Source organism: Meles meles, chromosome 20 (assembly GCF_922984935.1).
Source record: "Meles meles chromosome 20, mMelMel3.1 paternal haplotype, whole genome shotgun sequence".
NCBI classification, from domain to species: Eukaryota; Metazoa; Chordata; class Mammalia; order Carnivora; family Mustelidae; genus Meles; species Meles meles.
Window position 1 is genome coordinate 10391991 of NC_060085.1, and position 18359 is coordinate 10410349.

General features: G+C 39.8%; 1 protein-coding gene across 1 annotated transcript; it reads left to right on the forward strand.

Moving 5' to 3' along the window:
- Nucleotides 1–279: 279 nt before the first annotated feature.
- Nucleotides 280–1218, forward strand: LOC123932167 (olfactory receptor 7C1-like). Its single transcript, XM_045989928.1, has one exon. The coding sequence runs from the start codon at nt 280–282 to the stop codon at nt 1216–1218; it is 939 nt and encodes a 312-aa protein (XP_045845884.1).
- The last annotated feature ends 17141 nt before the right edge of the window (nt 1219–18359 follow it).

Consider the following 18359-nt stretch of genomic DNA (forward strand, 5'->3'; position numbering starts at 1 on the left):
GAGTTGAGAGAGAAAGGGGGGGTGGAGAGAGAGAACACAAATGGGTAGAGGAGGAGAGGGGGAGGAAGAGAATCTGACATAGTCTCTGCTCCCACCAGAGTCCAGTGTGGGGCTTGAACTCACTAACAGGAGAAATGACTTGAGCTGAAATCAAGAGTTGGTTGTTGAACTGAATGACCCCCCCAGGAACCCCAGTCACAACATTTCTTTTAATTCTGTGCTCACTCTTTGTGACTTTATTGTGCTCTTGTCTCTGTTCCAGCTGTTTTCAGCAGTTACATGGAACAAAGGAATCAAACTGCTGTTTCAGAATTTATCCTCCTGGGACTTTCAGAGGAGAGGGAACTGCAGCCACTGCTCCTGTGGCAGTTCCTGTCCATGTACCTGCTCACCTTCAGTGGGAACCTGCTCATCATCCTGGCCATTGTCACAGACTCCCGCCTCCACACACCCATGTACTTCTTCCTCTCCAACCTGTCCTTTGTAGACATCTGTTTCACCTCCACCACCATCCCCAAGATGCTGCTGAACCTCCAGACACAGAGCAAAGCGATCACCTATGCAGGTTGCCTTAGCCAGATATACTTTTTCATGGTTTTTGTGGGAGTAGACAACTTTCTCTTGACAGTGATGGCCTATGACCGGTTTGCAGCCATCTGTCACCCAATGCACTACATGGTTATCATGAACCCCAAGTTCTGTGGCAGCCTGCTTCTGGCGTGCTGGCTGTTGAGTGTTCTGGACTCTCTATTACATGACTTACTGGTTTTGCAATTGTCCTTTTGTACGCTCTTAAAAATCCCTCACTTTTTTTGTGAACTTAATCAGGTGATCCACCTTGCTTGTTCTGACACCTTCTTCAATAACCTGGCAATTTATGTTACAAGTGGAATTCGGGGTTTTATTCCACTCATTGGTATCCTTTACTCTTACTCTAGAATTGTCACCTCTATTTTGAAAATTCCATCTTCTGGGGGCAAGTATAAAGCATTTTCCACGTGTGGGTCTCACCTCTTGGTTGTCTCATTATTCTTTGGTACAGGCTTTGGGGTGTATTTTAGTTCTGCAGCTTCTCAAAACTCAAGGACAACTGCCATAGCTTCAGTGATGTACACAGTGGTCACACCCATGCTGAACCCCTTCATCTATGGTCTGAGGAACAGAGACATGAAGCTGGCGCTAAGAAAGCTCTTGAGCAGGAAGACATTCTCTGCATAGAAGGATCCTTTGTTTCAAGATAAAGATGTGAGTAACAGGGCTCAAGGCCCCAGATGACTCAGATCATGGTTTTTGTATCAGTTCATGGAAAGGTGATCTACAGTTTATCTTTCTACACTCTTCAGTCTTTAATTTTTCATACATTACAAGCAACTATCTGTTTATTTTTCAGTTTGAAGTTTAAAAAATATTGCAGTTCCTGAACCTAATATTACACTGTCTGTGTAATATTAGGTTCAGGAATAGAACTCGGTAATTTATCATTTAGATACAACATCTAGTCCTCATCACCACAAATGCCCTCCTCAATCCCAATCACGCATTTAGCGCATCCACCCCCCATATCCTCTCCAGCATCCCTTAGTTTGTTCTCCGTTTTTAAGAGTCTGATTGTGGTCTATTTTCTTAAAAAGTTTTCTTGAAATATTTATTTATTTATTTATTTATTTATTTATTGAGCAGAGAGATAGAAATAGCATGAGTTGCGGGGGGCAGAGGGAGAGGGAGAGAATCTCAACCAGAGTCCATGTTGATTGTGGAGCCATTTGTGGAGCTTGATCTCACCACCCTCAGATGACTACCTAGGCCAAAATCAAGAGTCAGTTGCCTATCAGACTGTGCCAACCAGGTGCCCCTTATCTTGCCCAATTTTAAGCTACCAATTTCAGTTCCAATCACAGTCCTAATGGGCCATAGTAACCTGGCCAGCAACATCACCTTAGAGTCTTTGGGTTTGGTTTGGAGGAAAAAGTATTGCATTTATTGCTATTTTACAATCTTCACTCAGGTGAAACTGGTTCCATCAATTGAAGATCTGGGTCAGTGATTGATCTCAGGTCTGAGAGTGAAATAGAGATTATGACCTATCAGTGCAATGATATGGTCACTCTTTTCTTCATGATTTTTAGAGTGATATTTTGTTTTGTTTTGTTTGTTTTCCTTAGTTACACAAATTGGATGAGTCCTTAGTAAACTGCCCATCATTTTTTTTGTTTTATGGAGATGCCATGAATAATTTTCCATTTTGAGAAATCCCTGTGGCTCTCACTGTTTAGATGAGAATGATGAATTCTTACATGAACTATGAATATTAAAGCTCAGATGGTTGTGGACTGTTGACATTTTCTGTTGACATCCCCCAGTTCAGGATGCGCTGACCACAGGACAAATCCATTTCAATTTGAGCATGTTCATGGCAACTATCCTACAGGGGAGAAGTTCTGTAGAGCTTGTCAAGGAGGCCATTACAGCCTCACCAAGGTATTTCTCAAGGACCTTATTTTATGACCTCTGAACCCTTATTTTGGGTATACTTTGGGATTGAGGTGTTGAATCACATAGCATAGATTTATCACATCACAACACCCTTGTCTTCCTCTGCATCATATAAAGATATTTATGGCATCGACATTCTTAGAGTATGCCAATTTTTTTCATCCCTTTTTCCATCATGGTAAAATATATATGAAATTTATTATTTTGAACATTTTGAGGCATTCAATTATGTGGCATTAAAGACTTTCTCCCTATTGAGCAACCACAGCCCCTATCCATCTCCAGAACTTTCTCATCATCTCAAACTGAACGTTTTGTTCCCATGGAACACAAACTCTCTCCACTGCCCCTCTGACCAGCCCCGGGCTCCCACCATCTTACCTTCTCTCTCTAAAACTGGGTCCTGTAAGTGGCTCATAAAGTGGTAACTGTATATATACTCTTTGTCCTTTTGTGTTTGGCTGCTTTCACTTAGCATAATGTTGGTGAGGTTCATCCATGTCGTAACCTATGCCAGAATTCTATTCTTTTTACAGAATAGAATGAGTGACAAACGATATTCCATTGTCTCTGGTCACCACGCTGTATTCATGTGTGATATATTTGATGGAGATTGGGGTTGTGTCCACATTTTGGCTACTGTATAAAAGCTTTATGACAAGTGGTGTCCAAATATCTGTTCTAGTCACTGCTATAAATTCTTATGGGGCATATAAGTAGGCATATACCCACTGGTGAAACTACTGGATCCTATGATAATTCCATGTTTCAGTTTTTGAGGAACTGGCACAGAGTTTCCCACAGAAACTCTGCAACTTTTAAAATTCTCATCAGCAAAACATCACCAGGTTCCAATTTCCCCACGTCCTCACCAACTCTTATTTTCTGTTTTAGCTTTGAAAATCGCCATCTTAGTGTGTGTGAAGTGGTGTTACATTATGGTTTTGGTTTGCATTTCCCTAAAGACAGTAACATTACCCATCTTTCATTTCCTAAGTATTGACTCTTATATCTTCTTTGGAGAAGTGTCTCTTTGTGTGTGTGAAGTGGTGTTACGTTATGGTTTTGGTTTGCATTTCCCTAAAGATAGTCATGTTACCCGTCTTTCATGTACTAGGTATTGATTCTTATATCTTCTTTGGAGAAGTGTCTCTGTGTCTGTGTGAAGTGGTATTACTTTATGGTTTTGGTTTACATTTCCCCCCAAATTAATGATGTTGCACATCGTTTTAGTGTTACGTATCAATTCCATATCCTCTTTGGAGAAATATCTATTAGAGTCCATTGCCTGTTTTTTCATCACCTTTAATTTTATTTTTTAAATTATTTTAAGTTTTTATTCTGGTATAGTTAACATACAGTGTAACGTTAGTTGCGGGTGTACAATATAGTGTTTCAGTACTTCCACAGTTCATCCAGTGTTGGTCAGGGGAAGTGCACCCTTAATCCCCATCACCTACTTCACCCATGTCCCCCATTTCCCCTCTGGTAACCCTCAGTTTGTTCTCTAGAATAAAGAGTCTGTTTCCAGTTTGTTTCTCTCTCTCTTTTTCATTTGCTCATTTGTTTTGTTTCTTAAGTTCTTCATATGAGTGAAGTCATGTAGTATTTGTCTTTCTATGGCTGACTTATTTCACATAGCATTACATTCTGTAGCTCTGTCCTTGCATTGCAAAGGGGAAGATTTCATTCTTTTTTTAATGGTTGAGTAATATTCTATTATATGTATCATTATATGACATTTTCTTTAGCCATTCATCTGTTAATGATTTCTTGGTTTGCTTCTATGGCTTGGTTACTGTAAATAATGCTGCTGTAAAAATGTAATCCTTTGAATTAGTTTTTTAATTTTTTAATTTTGGAGGTAGTTACCCACCTAGAAGTGTGTTTACTGGATCATAAAGTAGTTCTATTTTTAACTTTTGAGGAACCTCCATACTGTTTTCCATATTGGCTTCACCTGTTTGCATTCCCACCAACAGTGCAAGAGAGTTTCTTTTTCACCAAATCGTTGCCAACCGTTGTTCTTTTTTATTTTTTAATTTTTTAATGTCATTTGTGAATATCTTGTCCCATTCTTTGTGTGGCCTCTTTGTTTTGTTGACTGTTTCCTTTGCTGTGCAGAAGCTTTTGATCTTGATCAAGTCCCAAAAGTTCATTTTTGCTTTTGTTTCCTTTGCCTTTGGAGACATATCTTGAAAGAAGTTGCTGTGGCCAAAATCGAAGAGGTTACTGACTATGTTCTCCTTTATGATTCTAATGGATTCCTGCCTCATGTTGAGGTTTTTCATCCATTTTGTTTTGACCTTTGTGTACGGTGTAAAAAACGGTGGAGTTTCATTCTTCTACATATAGCTGTCCAATTTTCCCAGCACAATTTATTAAAGAGTCTGTTTTTTTTTCCACTGTATATTTTTTCCTACTTTGTCAAAGATTATTTGACCATAGAGTTGACGGTCCATATCTGTGCTCTCTACTCTGTTCCACTGGACTATGTGTCTGTTTTTATGCCAGTACCATGCTGTCTTGCTGATCACAGCTTTGTAGTAACGCTTAAAATCAGGCAACGTGATGCCCCCAGTTTTGCTTTTCTTTTTCAACATTTCCTTAGCAATTTGGGGTCTCTTTGATTGCATACAAATTTTAGGATTGTTTGCTCAAGCTCTTTGAAAAATGCTGATGGAAGTTTGATCGGAATGGCATTGAAAGTATAGATTGTTCTAGGCAGTATAGACATTTTAGCAATGTTTATTTTTCCGATCCGTGAGCATGGAATGGTTTTCCATCTTTTTGTGTCTTCTTCAATTTCTTTCATTAATGTTCTGTAGTTCCTTGAGTGCAGATCATTTACAGAGTTTTTAACTTTTTTTTATTGTCTTGGTTACTCAGATTGAGTGGGTCCTTAATAAGCTGCTCATGAATTTGTTTCATGGATCATCCAGTTTATATGAGAATGGTGAACTTTTACATGAACTATGTACACAATATCTCAAATGGTTTTGGACTGCTGAAATGGCCTGTCTGCTGGTTCAGAATGGGTTGACCTTAGGGCAGATCCATTTCAGTTTGAGCTTGTTAATGGTAACCATATATTACAAGATTGTATGACTCTGTAGAGCTTGTCAAGGAAGATATTACAGCCTCACCAGGTTATTTCTCAACAGCCTTATGTTGAGTTTTATGTCCTCTGAAATCTTAGTTTAGGTATACTTTGGGGTTGAGGTACTGAATCACACAAGAAAAACTATTAAAATTGCCTTATCTTCTGAACTGTGGATTCCCTCTTCTATATCATATGAGGATATTTCTGGCACTGACAATCTTCTAGAGAGTTTTTCATTGTATTTGTCATGGTAAGATATATATTAAATATATTATTTTAAAATTTTAAAGTATCAGGTGTCTGGGTGGCTCAGTGGGTTAAGCTTCTGCCTTCAGCACAGGTCGTGATCTCAGGGTCCTTGGATCAAGCCCTGCATCAGTCCTTCTGCTCAGTGGGGAGCCTGCTTCCCCCCCCCCACGACCTGCTTCTTTGCCAAATTGTGATCTCTCTGTCAAATAAATAAATAAAATATTTAAAACAAATTCAAGTATTCAGTTATGTGGCATTAAGGACTTTCTCCCCATTACACAACAACTGTCTATATCCATCTCCAGAACTTTCTCAACATTGCATATTGAAATTTCGTCCCCATGAAATACAAACTCCCCATTGCCCCTATGCCCAGCTCCTGGATCCCACCTTCGTTTTTTTTTTTTTTTTTAAATTTTATTTTTTTTAATTGGTTTATTTACAGCATAACAGACTTCATTGTTTTGGCATCACACCCAGTGCTCCATGCAGTACGTGCCCTCCCTATTACCCACCACCTGGTTCCTTAACCTCCCAACCCCCCGCCCCTTCAAAACCCTCTGGTTGTTTTCCAGAGTCCATAGTTTCTCATGGTTCATCTCCCCTTCCAGTTTCCCTCAACTCCCTCTCCGCTCCATCTCCCCATGTCCTCCATGTTATTTGTTATGCTCCACAAATCAGTGAGACAATATGATACTTGGCTCTCTCTGCTTGACTTATTTTGCTCAGCATAATCTCTTCCAGTCCTGTCCATGTTGCTACAAAAGTTGGGTATTCATCCTTTCTGATGGAGGCATAATACTCCATTGTGTATATGGACCACATCTTCCTTATCCATTCATCCGTTGAAGGGCATCTTGGTTCTTTCCACAGTTTGGCAACCGTAGCCATTGCTGCAATAAACATTGGGGTACAGATGGCCCTTCTTTTCACTCCATCTGTATCTTTGGGGTAAATACCCAGCAGTGCAATTGCAGGGTCATAGGAAAGCTCTATTCTTAATTTCTTCAGGAATCTCCACACTGTTCTCCAAAGTGGCTGCACTAACTTGCATTCCCACCAACAGTGGAAGAGGGCTCCCCTTTCTCCACATCCTCTCCAACACACGTTGTTTCCTGTATTGCTAATTTTGGCCATTCTAACTGGTGTCAGGTGGTATCTCAATGTGGTTTTAATTTGAATCTCCCTGATGGCTAGTGATGATGAACATTTTTTTATGTGTCTGATAGCCATTTGTATGTCTTCATTGGAGAAGTGTCTGTTCATATCTTCTGCCCATTTTTCGATATGATTATCTGTTTTGTGTGTGTTGAGTTTGAGAAGGTCTTTATAGATCCTGGATATCAACCTTTTGTCTGTACCATTATTTGCAAATATCTTCTCCCATTCCGTGGGTTGCCTTTTTGTTTTGTTGACTGTTTCCTTTGCTGTGCAGAAGCTTTTGATCTTGATGAAGACTGAAAAGTTCATTTTTGCTTTTGTTTCCTTGGCCTTTGAAGACATATCTTGAAAGAAGTTGCTGTGGCTGATATCGAAGAGGTTACTGCCTATGTTCTCCTCTAGGATTCTGATAGATTCCTGTCTCACATTGAGGTCTTTTATCCATTTCGAGTTTATCTTTGTGTACAGTGCAAGAGAATGGTCGAGATTCATTCTTCTACATATCGCTGTCCAGTTTTCCCAGCACCATTTATTGAAGAGACTGTCTTTTTTCCATTGAATATTTTTTCCTGTTTTGTCGAAGATTATTTGACCATAGATTTGAGGGTCCATATATGCGCTCTCCACTCTGTTCCACTGGTCTATGTGTCTGTTTTTAGCCAGTACCACGCTATCTTGGTGATCACAGCTTTGTAGTAAAGCTTGAAATCGGGTAACGTGATGCCGCCAGTTTTGTTTTTGTTTCTCAACATTTCCTTAGCAATTTGGGGTCTCCTCTGATTCCGTACAAATTTTAGGATTATTTGTTCCAGCTCTTTGAAAAATACCGGTGGAATTTTGATCGCAATGGCATTAAAAGTATAGATTGCTCTAGGCAGTATAGACATTTTAACAATGTTTATTCTTCCAATCCAAGAACATGGAACAGTCTTCCATCTTTTTGTGTCTTCTTCAATTTTCTTTCATGTGTGTTCTGTAGTTCCCCAAGTACAAGTCCTTTACCTCTTTGGTTAGGTTTATTCCCAGGTATCTTATGGTTCTTGGTGCTATAGTAAATGGAATCGATTCTCTAATTTCCCTTTCTGTATTTTCATTCTTAGTGTATAAGAAAAGCCACTGATTTCTGTACATTGACTTTGTATCCTGCCACGTTACTGAATTGCTGTATGAGTTCTAGTAGTTCGGGGGTGGAGTCTTTGGGGTTTTCCATATAAAGAATCATGTCATCTGCGAAGAGAGAGAGTTTGACTTCTTCCTTGCCAATTTGGATACCTTTATTTCTCTTTGTTGTCTGATTGCCGTTGCTAGAACTTCTAATACTATGTTGAACAAGAGTGGTGAGAGTGGGCATCCTTGTCGTGTTCCTGATCTCAACGGGAAGGCTGCAAGCTTTTTCTCATTGAGGATGATATTTGCTGTGGGTCTTTCATATATAGATTTTATGAAGTTCAGGAATGTTCCCTCTATCCCTATACTTTGAAGCGTTTCCTTCAGGAACAGATACTGGATTTTGTCAAATGCTTTTTCTGCATCCATTGAGAGGACCATGTGGTTCTTCTCTCTTCTCTTATTGATTTGTTCTATCACATTGATTGATTTGCGAATGTTGAACCAACCTTGCAACCCAGGGATGAATCCCACCTGGTCATGGTGGATAGTCTTTTTAATGTGCTGCTGGATCCTGTTTGCTAGGATCTTGTTGAAATCTTAGCATCCATATTCATCAGTGATATTGGTCTGAAATTCTTTTTGGTAGGGTCTTTGCCTGGTTTGGGGATCAGGGTAATGCTGGCTTCATAAAAAGAGTCTGTAAGTTTTCCTTCTCCTTCAATTTTTTGGAACAGCTTCAGGAGAATTGGTATTATTTCTTCTTTGAAAGTTTGGTAGAATTCCCCAGGGAATCCGTCAGGTCCTGGGCTCTTGTTTTTTTGGGAGGTTTTTGATCACTGCTTCAATCTCGTTACGAGATATCGGTCTATTCAGGTTGTCAATTTCTTCCTGGTTCAATTTTGGGAGTTTGTAGTTTTCCAGGAATGCATCCATTTCATCTAGGTTGCTTAGCTTATTGGCATATACCTGTTGGTAATAATTTCTGATGATTGTTTCTATTTCCTTGGTGTTAGTTGTGATCTCTCCCTTTTCATTCATAATTTTATTAATTTGGGCTTTCTCTCTTTTCTTTTGGATTAGTGTGGCCAATGGTTTATCGATCTTATTGATTCTTTCAAAAAACCAGCTTCTAGTTTCATTGATACGTTCTACTGTATCTCTCGTTTCTACCTCATTGATCTCTGCTCTAATCTTGATTATTTCCCTTCTTGCATGTGGAGTTGGTTTGATTTGTTGTTGATTCTCCAGTTCTTTAAGGTGTAGAGATAGCTGGTGTATTCTGGATTTTTCAATGTTTTTGAGGGAGGCTTGGATGGCTATGTATTTCCCCCTTAGAACCGCCTTTGCTGTATCCCATAGGTTTTGGACCAAAGTGTCTTCATTCTCATTGGTTTCCATGAATTGTTTAAGTTCATCTTTGATCTCCTGGTTGATCCAAGCATTCTTAAGCAAGGTGGTCTTTAGCTTCCAGGTGTTTGAGTTCCTTCTGAACTTTTCCTTGTGATTGAGTTCCAGTTTCAAAGCATTGTGATCTGAGAATATGCAGGGAATTATGTCAGTCTTTTGGTATCAGTTGAGTCCTGCTTTGTGACCCAGTATGTGGTCTATTCTGGAGAAGGTTCCATGTGCACTTGAGAAAAATGCGTATTCTGTGGTTTTAGGGTGGAATGTTCTGTATGTCTATGAGGTCCATCTGGTCCAATGTTTCATTCAATGCTCTTATTTCTTTATTAATTTTCTGCTTTGATGATCTATTTCTGAGAGAGGCGTATTAAGATCTCCTACTATTATTGTATTCATATCAATATGAGTCTTTATCTTTATTAACAGTTTTCTTTGTAATTGACTGCTCCCATATTGGGGGCATAGATATTCACAATTGTTAGATTATCTTGGTGGATAGTCCCTGTAAGAATTATGTAGTGTCCTTCTGTATCTCTGACTACAGTCTTTAGTTTAAAATCTAATTTATCTGATGTGAGAATCGCTACCCTGGCCTTCTTTTGAGGCCCATTGGCATGAAAGATGCTTCTCCATCCCTTCACTTTCAGTCTGGGTGTATCCTTAGGTTCAAAACGGGTCTCTTGTAGACAACATATAGATGATTCCTGTCATTTTATCCAATCTGCCACTCTGTGTTGTTTTATGGGCGCATTTAGGCCATTCACATTGAGAGTGATTATTGAGAGATAGGTTTTTATTGACATCGTGTTGCCTTTGAGGTCTTTCTGTCTGTAGATTGTTTCTATATTTCTGTTCAATGATATTCTTAGGATTTTTTCTCTTTTATAGGACCCCCCTTAATATTTCCTGCAGTGTTGGCTTGGTGGTTGCATTGTCTTTTCAGCCTTGCCGGTCTTGGAAACTCTTTATCTCTCCATCCATTTTAAATGTCAGTCTTGCTGGATAGAGTATTCTTGGTTGCACGTTCTTCTCATTTAGTACTCTGAATATATTTTGCCAGCCCTTCCTGGCTTACCAGGTCTCTGTGGAAAGGTCTGACGTTATTCTAATGGGCTTTCCTCTGTATGTAAGGAGCTTCTTTGTCCTAGCTGCTTTTAAGAGGGTCTGTCGTAAAACATAATTCCTCATTTTAACTATAAGGTGTCATGAGGCCTTTCAAGAATCTAAGATCTTGGGGGAAAATCTCTCTGTCTCTAGTACATGAACGTTGTTTCCATTCGTGAGATTGGGAAAATTTTCATAGACAACTTGTTCCACTATATCTTCTAGAATTATTTCTTTTTCCTCCCCTTCAGGGATTCCAATAATTCTGACATTGGAACGTTTCATGGCATCATTTATTTCCCTGATTCTGTTTTCATGGCTTCTGAGCTGTTTGTTCCAGGCTTCCTCCTGATCCTTTCTCGCTATCTGTTTGTCCTCCAGATCACTAATTCTATCTTCGGTCTCAGTTACCCTAGCTTTTAGAGAATTTAGATTAGATTGGAACTCATTGAGAGCATTTTGAACATCATCCCTGGTGGCTTTCAGTTCTGCCCTAATCAATTCAGTTTGGTCATCCATGGCTTTCTCCAACCTAGCTATTGCCTAGATAATTGTTACTCTGAATTCCTTTTCTGACATATTGTCTATGTCAATAGCCATTAGCTCTGTTGCAGAAGGTCCATCCTCTGTATTTTTCTTCTGTTGGGTATTCCTCCTCCTATTCATTTTGGTAAGAGGTGACTGAACAGATGCAGCTGGACTTACCGATTGTGGTGCAGTCAATGTGCATCCTGGAACGCTCTGTGCAATCACGATTCCCCACCAAAATGAGAGAAAAAAGAAAAGAAAAAGAAATAGAGAAGAAGAAAGAAAAAAAGGGGAAAGAAAAAAGGAAAAAAAAAAAGAGAGAGAGAGATAGGAAAAAAAGGGACGATACAAGAGAAGGCTCAGCCCAAATGGGCCACAAGGTAAGATTTTTGAAGTATACAAACAAAAACAGACAAACAAAAAGACTGATAAAAGTATATGACAAGAGAAAAAAAATATATATATAAGCAAAAAAAAGGGAAGAACATCATCAGAAAGAACCCCAAGTATAAGAGTTATATATTATCAGGACAAACACAAATTCACAGAAACAGTGGCAGAAGGAAAAATAGGGAGAGTGGTTATAAATTTTCAGTGTGGGAGAGGAAGTTTATTTTGAATGAAAAGGGAGAGATCACAACTAACACCAAGGAAATAGAAACAATCATCAGAAATTATTACCAACAGGTATATGCCAATAAGCTAAGCAACCTAGATGAAATGGATGCATTCCTGGAAAACTACAAACTCCCAAAATTGAACCAGGAAGAAATTGACAGCCTGATTAGACCGATATCTCGTAACGAGATTGAAGCAGTGATCAAAAACCTCCCAAAAAACAAGAGCCCAGGACCTGACGGATTCCCTGGGGAATTCTACCAAACTTTCAAAGAAGAAATAACACCAATTCTCCTGAAGCTGTTCCAAAAAATGGAAGCAGAAGGAAAACTTCCAGACTCTTTTTATGAAGCCAGCATTACCCTGATCCCCAAACCAGGCAAAGACCCTACCAAAAAGGAGAATTTCAGACCAATATCACTGATGAATATGGACGCAAAGATTCTCAACAAGATCCTAGCAAACAGGATCCAGCAGCACATTCAAAAGATTATCCACCATGACCAGGTGGGATTCATCCCTGAGTTGCAAGGTTGGTTCAACATTCGCAAATCAATCAATGTGATAGAACACATCAATAAGAGAAGAGAGAAGAACCACATGGTCCTCTCAATTGATGCAGAAAAAGCATTTGACAGGAGGAGGAGTCAAGATGGCGGAGAAGTAGCAGCCTGAGACTACATCAGGTAGCAGGAGATCAGCTCGATAGCTTATCCAAACATTGCAAACACCTACAAATCCAACGGGAGAGCGAAGAGAAGAAGAACAGCAACTCTAGAAACAGAAAATCAACCACTTTCTGAAAGGTAGGACTGGCGGAGAAGTGAATCTAAAACGACGGGAAGATAGACCGCGGGGGGAGGGGCCGGCTCCCGGCAAGCGGCAGAGGAACGGAGCACAAAATCAGGACTTTTAAAAGTCTGTTCCACTGAGGGACATTGCTCCAGGGGCTAAACCGGGGTGAAGCCCACGCGGGGCCAGCGTGGCCCCAGGCCCCACAGGGTCACAGAAGGATCGGGGGTGTCGGAGTGTCGGAGAGCTCGCAGCTATTAGAACGGAGAAGCCGGCTGCCAAGACAGAGCCGAGGACTGAACTCTCAGCTCGGGGTTACCTTGAACTGGTCGCGGGCTGGGTGAGCTCCGAGCGCGGCTAGAGGCTGGGGATACGGGAGTGATTGGGTGCTGTCCTCTGGGGGCGCACTGAGGAGTGGGGCCCCAGGCTCTCGGCTCCTCCGGGCCGGAGACTGGGAGGCCGCCATTTTCATTCCTGTCCTCCGGAACTCTACGGAAAGCGTTCAGGGAACAGAAGCTCCCAAAAGCGAACCCGAGCCGATTACTTAGTCCGGCCGCCGGTAAGGGCGGTGCAATCCCGCCTCGGGCAAAGACACTTGAGAGTCACTACAACAGGCCCCTCCCCCAGAAGATCAACAAAATATCCAGCCAGGACGAAGTTCATCTATCAAGGAGAAAGCAGATTCAATTCCTAAGACAGCAGAGCAATTCCAGAGGAGGAGAAAGCAAAGCACGGAACTCATGGCTTTCTCCCCATGATTCTTTAGTCTTGCGGCTACTTCAATTTTTTTTTCTTTTTTCAATTTTTTTTCTTTTTTCAATTTTTTTTTCTTTTTTCTTTTTTCTTCTTCTGCTAAATTTTTTAAAACTTTTACCCTTTTCTTTTTTAACATTTTTTGACTAGTTCATCTAAATATATATATTTTTTCTTTCTTTTTTGTATTTTTTTATTTGTTTTATTTTTTAAATTTTTTTCTTTCTTTTTTTTTTTCTTTTTTTTTCAGAAGCTGTTTTATCCCCTTTCTCCCCCCCACAATTTGGGGTCTCTTCTCATTTGGTTACAGCGCATTTTTCCGGGGTCTTTGCCACCCTTTTAGTAGTTTATTTGCTCCTTCATATCCTCTTATCTGGACAAAATGACAAGGCGGAAAAAATCACCACAAACAAAAGAACAAGAGACAGTACCGAAGGCTAGGGACCTAATCAACACAGACATGGGTAATATGTCAGATCAAGAGTTCAGAATGACGATTCTGAACATTCTAGCCGGGCTCGAAAAAGGCATGGAAGATATTAGAGAAACCCTCTCTGGAGATATTAAAGCCCTTTCTGGAGAAATTAAAGAACTAAAATCTAACCAAGTTGAAATCAAAAAAGCTATTAATGAGGTGCAATCAAAAATGGAGGCTCTCACTGCTAGGATCAATGAGGCAGAAGAAAGAATTAGTGATATAGAAGACCAAATGACAGAGAATAAGGAAGCCGAGCAAAAGAGGGACAAACAGCTACTGGACCATGAGGGGAGAATTCGAGAGATAAGTGACACCATAAGACGAAACAACATTAGAATAATTGGGATTCCAGAAGAAGAAGAAACAGAGAGGGGAGCAGAAGGTCTATTAGAGAGAATCATTGGAGAGAATTTCCCTAATATGGCAAAGGGAACAAGCATCAAAATCCAGGAGATGCAGAGAACCCCCCTCAAAGTCAACAAGAATAGGTCCACACCCCGTCACCTAATAGTAAAATTGACAAGTCTTAGTGACAAAGAGAAAATCCTGAAAGCAGCCCGAGAAAAGAAGTCTGTAACATACAATGGTAAAAATATTAGATTGGCGGCAGACTTATCCACAGAGACCTGGCAGGCCAGAAAGAGCTGGCATGATATATTCAGAGCACTCAACGAGAAAAACATGCAGCCAAGAATACTCTATCCAGCTAGGCTATCATTGAAAATAGAAGGAGAGATCAAAAGTTTCCAGGACAAACAAAAACTGAAAGAATTTGCAAACACCAAACCAGCTCTCCAGGAAATATTGAAAGGGGTCCTCTAAGCAAAGAGAGAGCCTAAAAGTAGTAGATCAGAAAGGTACAGAGACAATATACAGTAACAGTCACCTTACAGGCTAATAATGGCACTAAATTCATATCTCTCAATAGTTACCCTGAATGTTAATGGGCTAAATGCCCCAATCAAAAGACACAGGGTATCAGAATGGATAAAAAAACAAAACCCATCAGTATGTTGCCTACAAGAAACTCATTTTAGACGCGAAGACACCTCCAGATTTAAAGTGAGGGGGTGGAAAACAATTTACCATGCTAATGGGCATCAGAAGAAAGCTGGAGTGGCAATCCTTATATCAGATCAATTAGATTTTAAGCCAAAGACTATAATAAGAGATGAGGAAGGACACTATATCCTACTCAAAGGGTCTGTCCAACAAGAAGATCTAACCATTTTAAATATCTATGCCCCTAACGTGGGAGCAGCCAACTATATCAACCAATTAATAACAAAATCAAAGAAACACATCAATAATAATACAATAATAGTAGGGGACTTGAACACTCCCCTCACTGAAATGGACAGATCATCCAAGCAAAAGATCAACAAGGAAATAAAGGCCTTAAATGACACACTAGACCAGATGGACATCACAGATATATTCAGAACATTTCATCCCAAAGCAACAGAATACACATTCTTCTCTAGTGCACATGGAACCTTCTCCAGAATAGATCACATCCTGGGTCACAAATCAGGTCTCAACCGGTATCAAAAGATTAGGATCATTCCCTGCATATTTTCAGACCACAATGCTCTGAAGCTAGAACTCAATCACAAGAGGAAAGCTGGAAAGAACCCAAATACATGGAGACTAAACAGCATCCTTCTAAAGAATGAATGGGTTAACCAGGAAATTAAAGAAGAATTGAAAAAATTCATGGAAACAAATGATAATGAAAACACAACAGTTCAAAATCTGTGGGACACAGCAAAGGCAGTCCTGAGAGGAAAATATATAGCGGTACAAGCCTTTCTCAAGAAACAAGAAAGGTCTCAAGTACACAACCTAACCCTACACGTAAAGGAGCTGGAGAAAGAACAAGAAAGAAACCCTAAACCCAGCAGGAGAAGAGAAATCATAAAGATCAGAGCAGAAATCAATGAAATAGAAACCAAAAAAACAATAGAAAAAATCAATGAAACTAGGAGCTGGTTCTTTGAAAGAATCAATAAGATTGATAAACCCCTGGCCAGACTCATCAAAAAGAAAAGAGAAAGGACCCAAATCAATAAAATCATGAATGAAAGAGGAGAGATCACAACTAACACCAAAGAAATACAGACAATTATAAGAACATACTATGAGCAACTTTACGCCAACAAATTGGACAATCTGGAAGAAATGGATGCATTCCTAGAGACATATAAACTACCACAACTGAACCAGGAAGAAATAGAAAACCTGAACAGGCCCATAACCAGTAAGGAGATTGAAACAGTCATCAAAAATCTCCAAACAAACAAAAGCCCAGGGCCAGACGGCTTCCCAGGGGAATTCTACCAAACATTTAAAGAAGAACTCATTCCTATTCTCCTGAAACTGTTCCAAAAAATAGAAATGGAAGGAAAACTTCCAAACTCATTTTATGAGGCCAGCATCACCTTGATCCCAAAACCAGACAAGGATCCCACCAAAAAAGAGAACTACAGACCAATATCCTTGATGAACACAGACGCAAAAATTCTCGCCAAAATACTAGCCAATAGGATTCAACAGTACATTAAAAGGATTATTCACCACGATCAAGTGGGATTTATTCCAGGGCTGCAGGGTTGGTTCAACATCCGCAAATCAATCAATGTGATAGAACACATTAATAAAAGAAAGAACAAGAACCATATGATACTCTCAATAGATGCTGAAAAAGCATTTGACAAAGTACAGCATCCCTTCCTGATCAAAACTCTTCAAAGTGTAGGGATAGAGGGCACATACCTCAATATTATCAAAGCCATCTATGAAAAACCCACCGCAAATATCATTCTCAATGGAGAAAAACTGAAAGCTTTTCCGTTAAGGTCAGGAACACGGCAGGGATGTCCATTATCACCACTGCTATTCAACATAGTACTAGAAGTCCTAGCCTCAGCAATCAGACAACAAAAAGAAATTAAAGGCATCCAAATTGGTAAAGAAGAAGTCAAACTATCACTCTTCGCAGATGATATGATACTATATGTGGAAAACCCAAAAGACTCCACTCCAAAACTGCTAGAACTTGTTCAGGAATTCAGTAAAGTGTCAGGATATAAAATCAATGCACAGAAATCAGTTGCATTTCTGTACACCAACAACAAGACTGAAGAAAGAGAAATTAAGGAGTCAATCCCATTTACAATTGTACCCAAAACTATAAGATACCTAGGAATAAACCTCACCAAAGAGACTAAGAATCTATACACAGAAAATTATAAAGTACTCATGAAAGAAATTGAGGAAGACACAAAAAAATGGAAAAATGTTCCATGCTCCTGGATTGGAAGAATAAATATTGTGAAAATGTCTATGCTACCTAAAGCAATCTACACATTTAATGCAATCCCTATCAAAATACCATCCATTTTTTTCAAAGAAATGGAACAAATAATCCTAAAATTTATATGGAAGCAGAAAAGACCTCGAATAGCCAAAGGAATATTGAAGAACAAAGCCAAAGTTGGTGGCATCACAATTCCGGACTTCAAGCTCTATTACAAAGCTGTCATCATCAAGACAGCATGGTACTGGCACAAAAACAGACACATAGATCAGTGGAACAGAATAGAGAGCCCAGAAATCGACCCTCAACTCTATGGTCAACTAATCTTCGACAAAGCAGGAAAGAATGTCCAATGGAAAAAAGACAGCCTCTTCAATAAATGGTGCTGGGAAAATTGGACAGCCACATGCAGAAAAATGAAATTGGACCACTTCCTTACACCACACACAAAAATAGACTCCAAATGGATGAAGGACCTCAATGTGAGAAAGGAATCCATCAAAATCCTTGAGGAGAACGCAGGCAGCAACCTCTTCGACCTCAGCCGTAGCAACATCTTCCTAGGAACAACGGCAAAGGCAAGGGAAGCAAGGGCAAAAATGAACTGTTGGGATTTCATCAAGATCAAAAGCTTTTGCACAGCAAAGGAAACAGTTAACAAAACCAAAAGACAACTGACAGAATGGGAGAAGATATTTGCAAACGACATATCAGATAAAGGGCTAGTATCCAAAATCTATAAGGAACTTAGCAAACTCAACACCCAAAGAACAAACAATCCAATCAAGAAATGGGAAGAGGACATGAACAGACATTTCTGCAAAGAAGACATCCAGATGGCCAACAGACACATGAAAAAGTGCTCCACGTCACTCGCCATCAGGGAAATACAAATCAAAACCACAATGAGATATCACCTCACACCAGTCAGAATGGCTAAAATGAACAAGTCAGGAAATGACAGATGCTGGAGAGGATGTGGAGAAAGGGGAACCCTCCTCCACTGTTGGTGGGAATGCAAGCTGGTGCAACCACTCTGGAAAACAGCATGGAGGTTCCTCAAAATGTTGAAAATAGAACTACCCTATGACCCAGCAATTGCACTACTGGGTATTTACCCTAAAGATACAAACATAGTGATCCGAAGGGGCACGTGTACCCGAATGTTTATAGCAGCAATGTCTACAATAGCCAGACTATGGAAAGAACCTAGATGTCCATCAACAGATGAATGGATAAAGAAGATG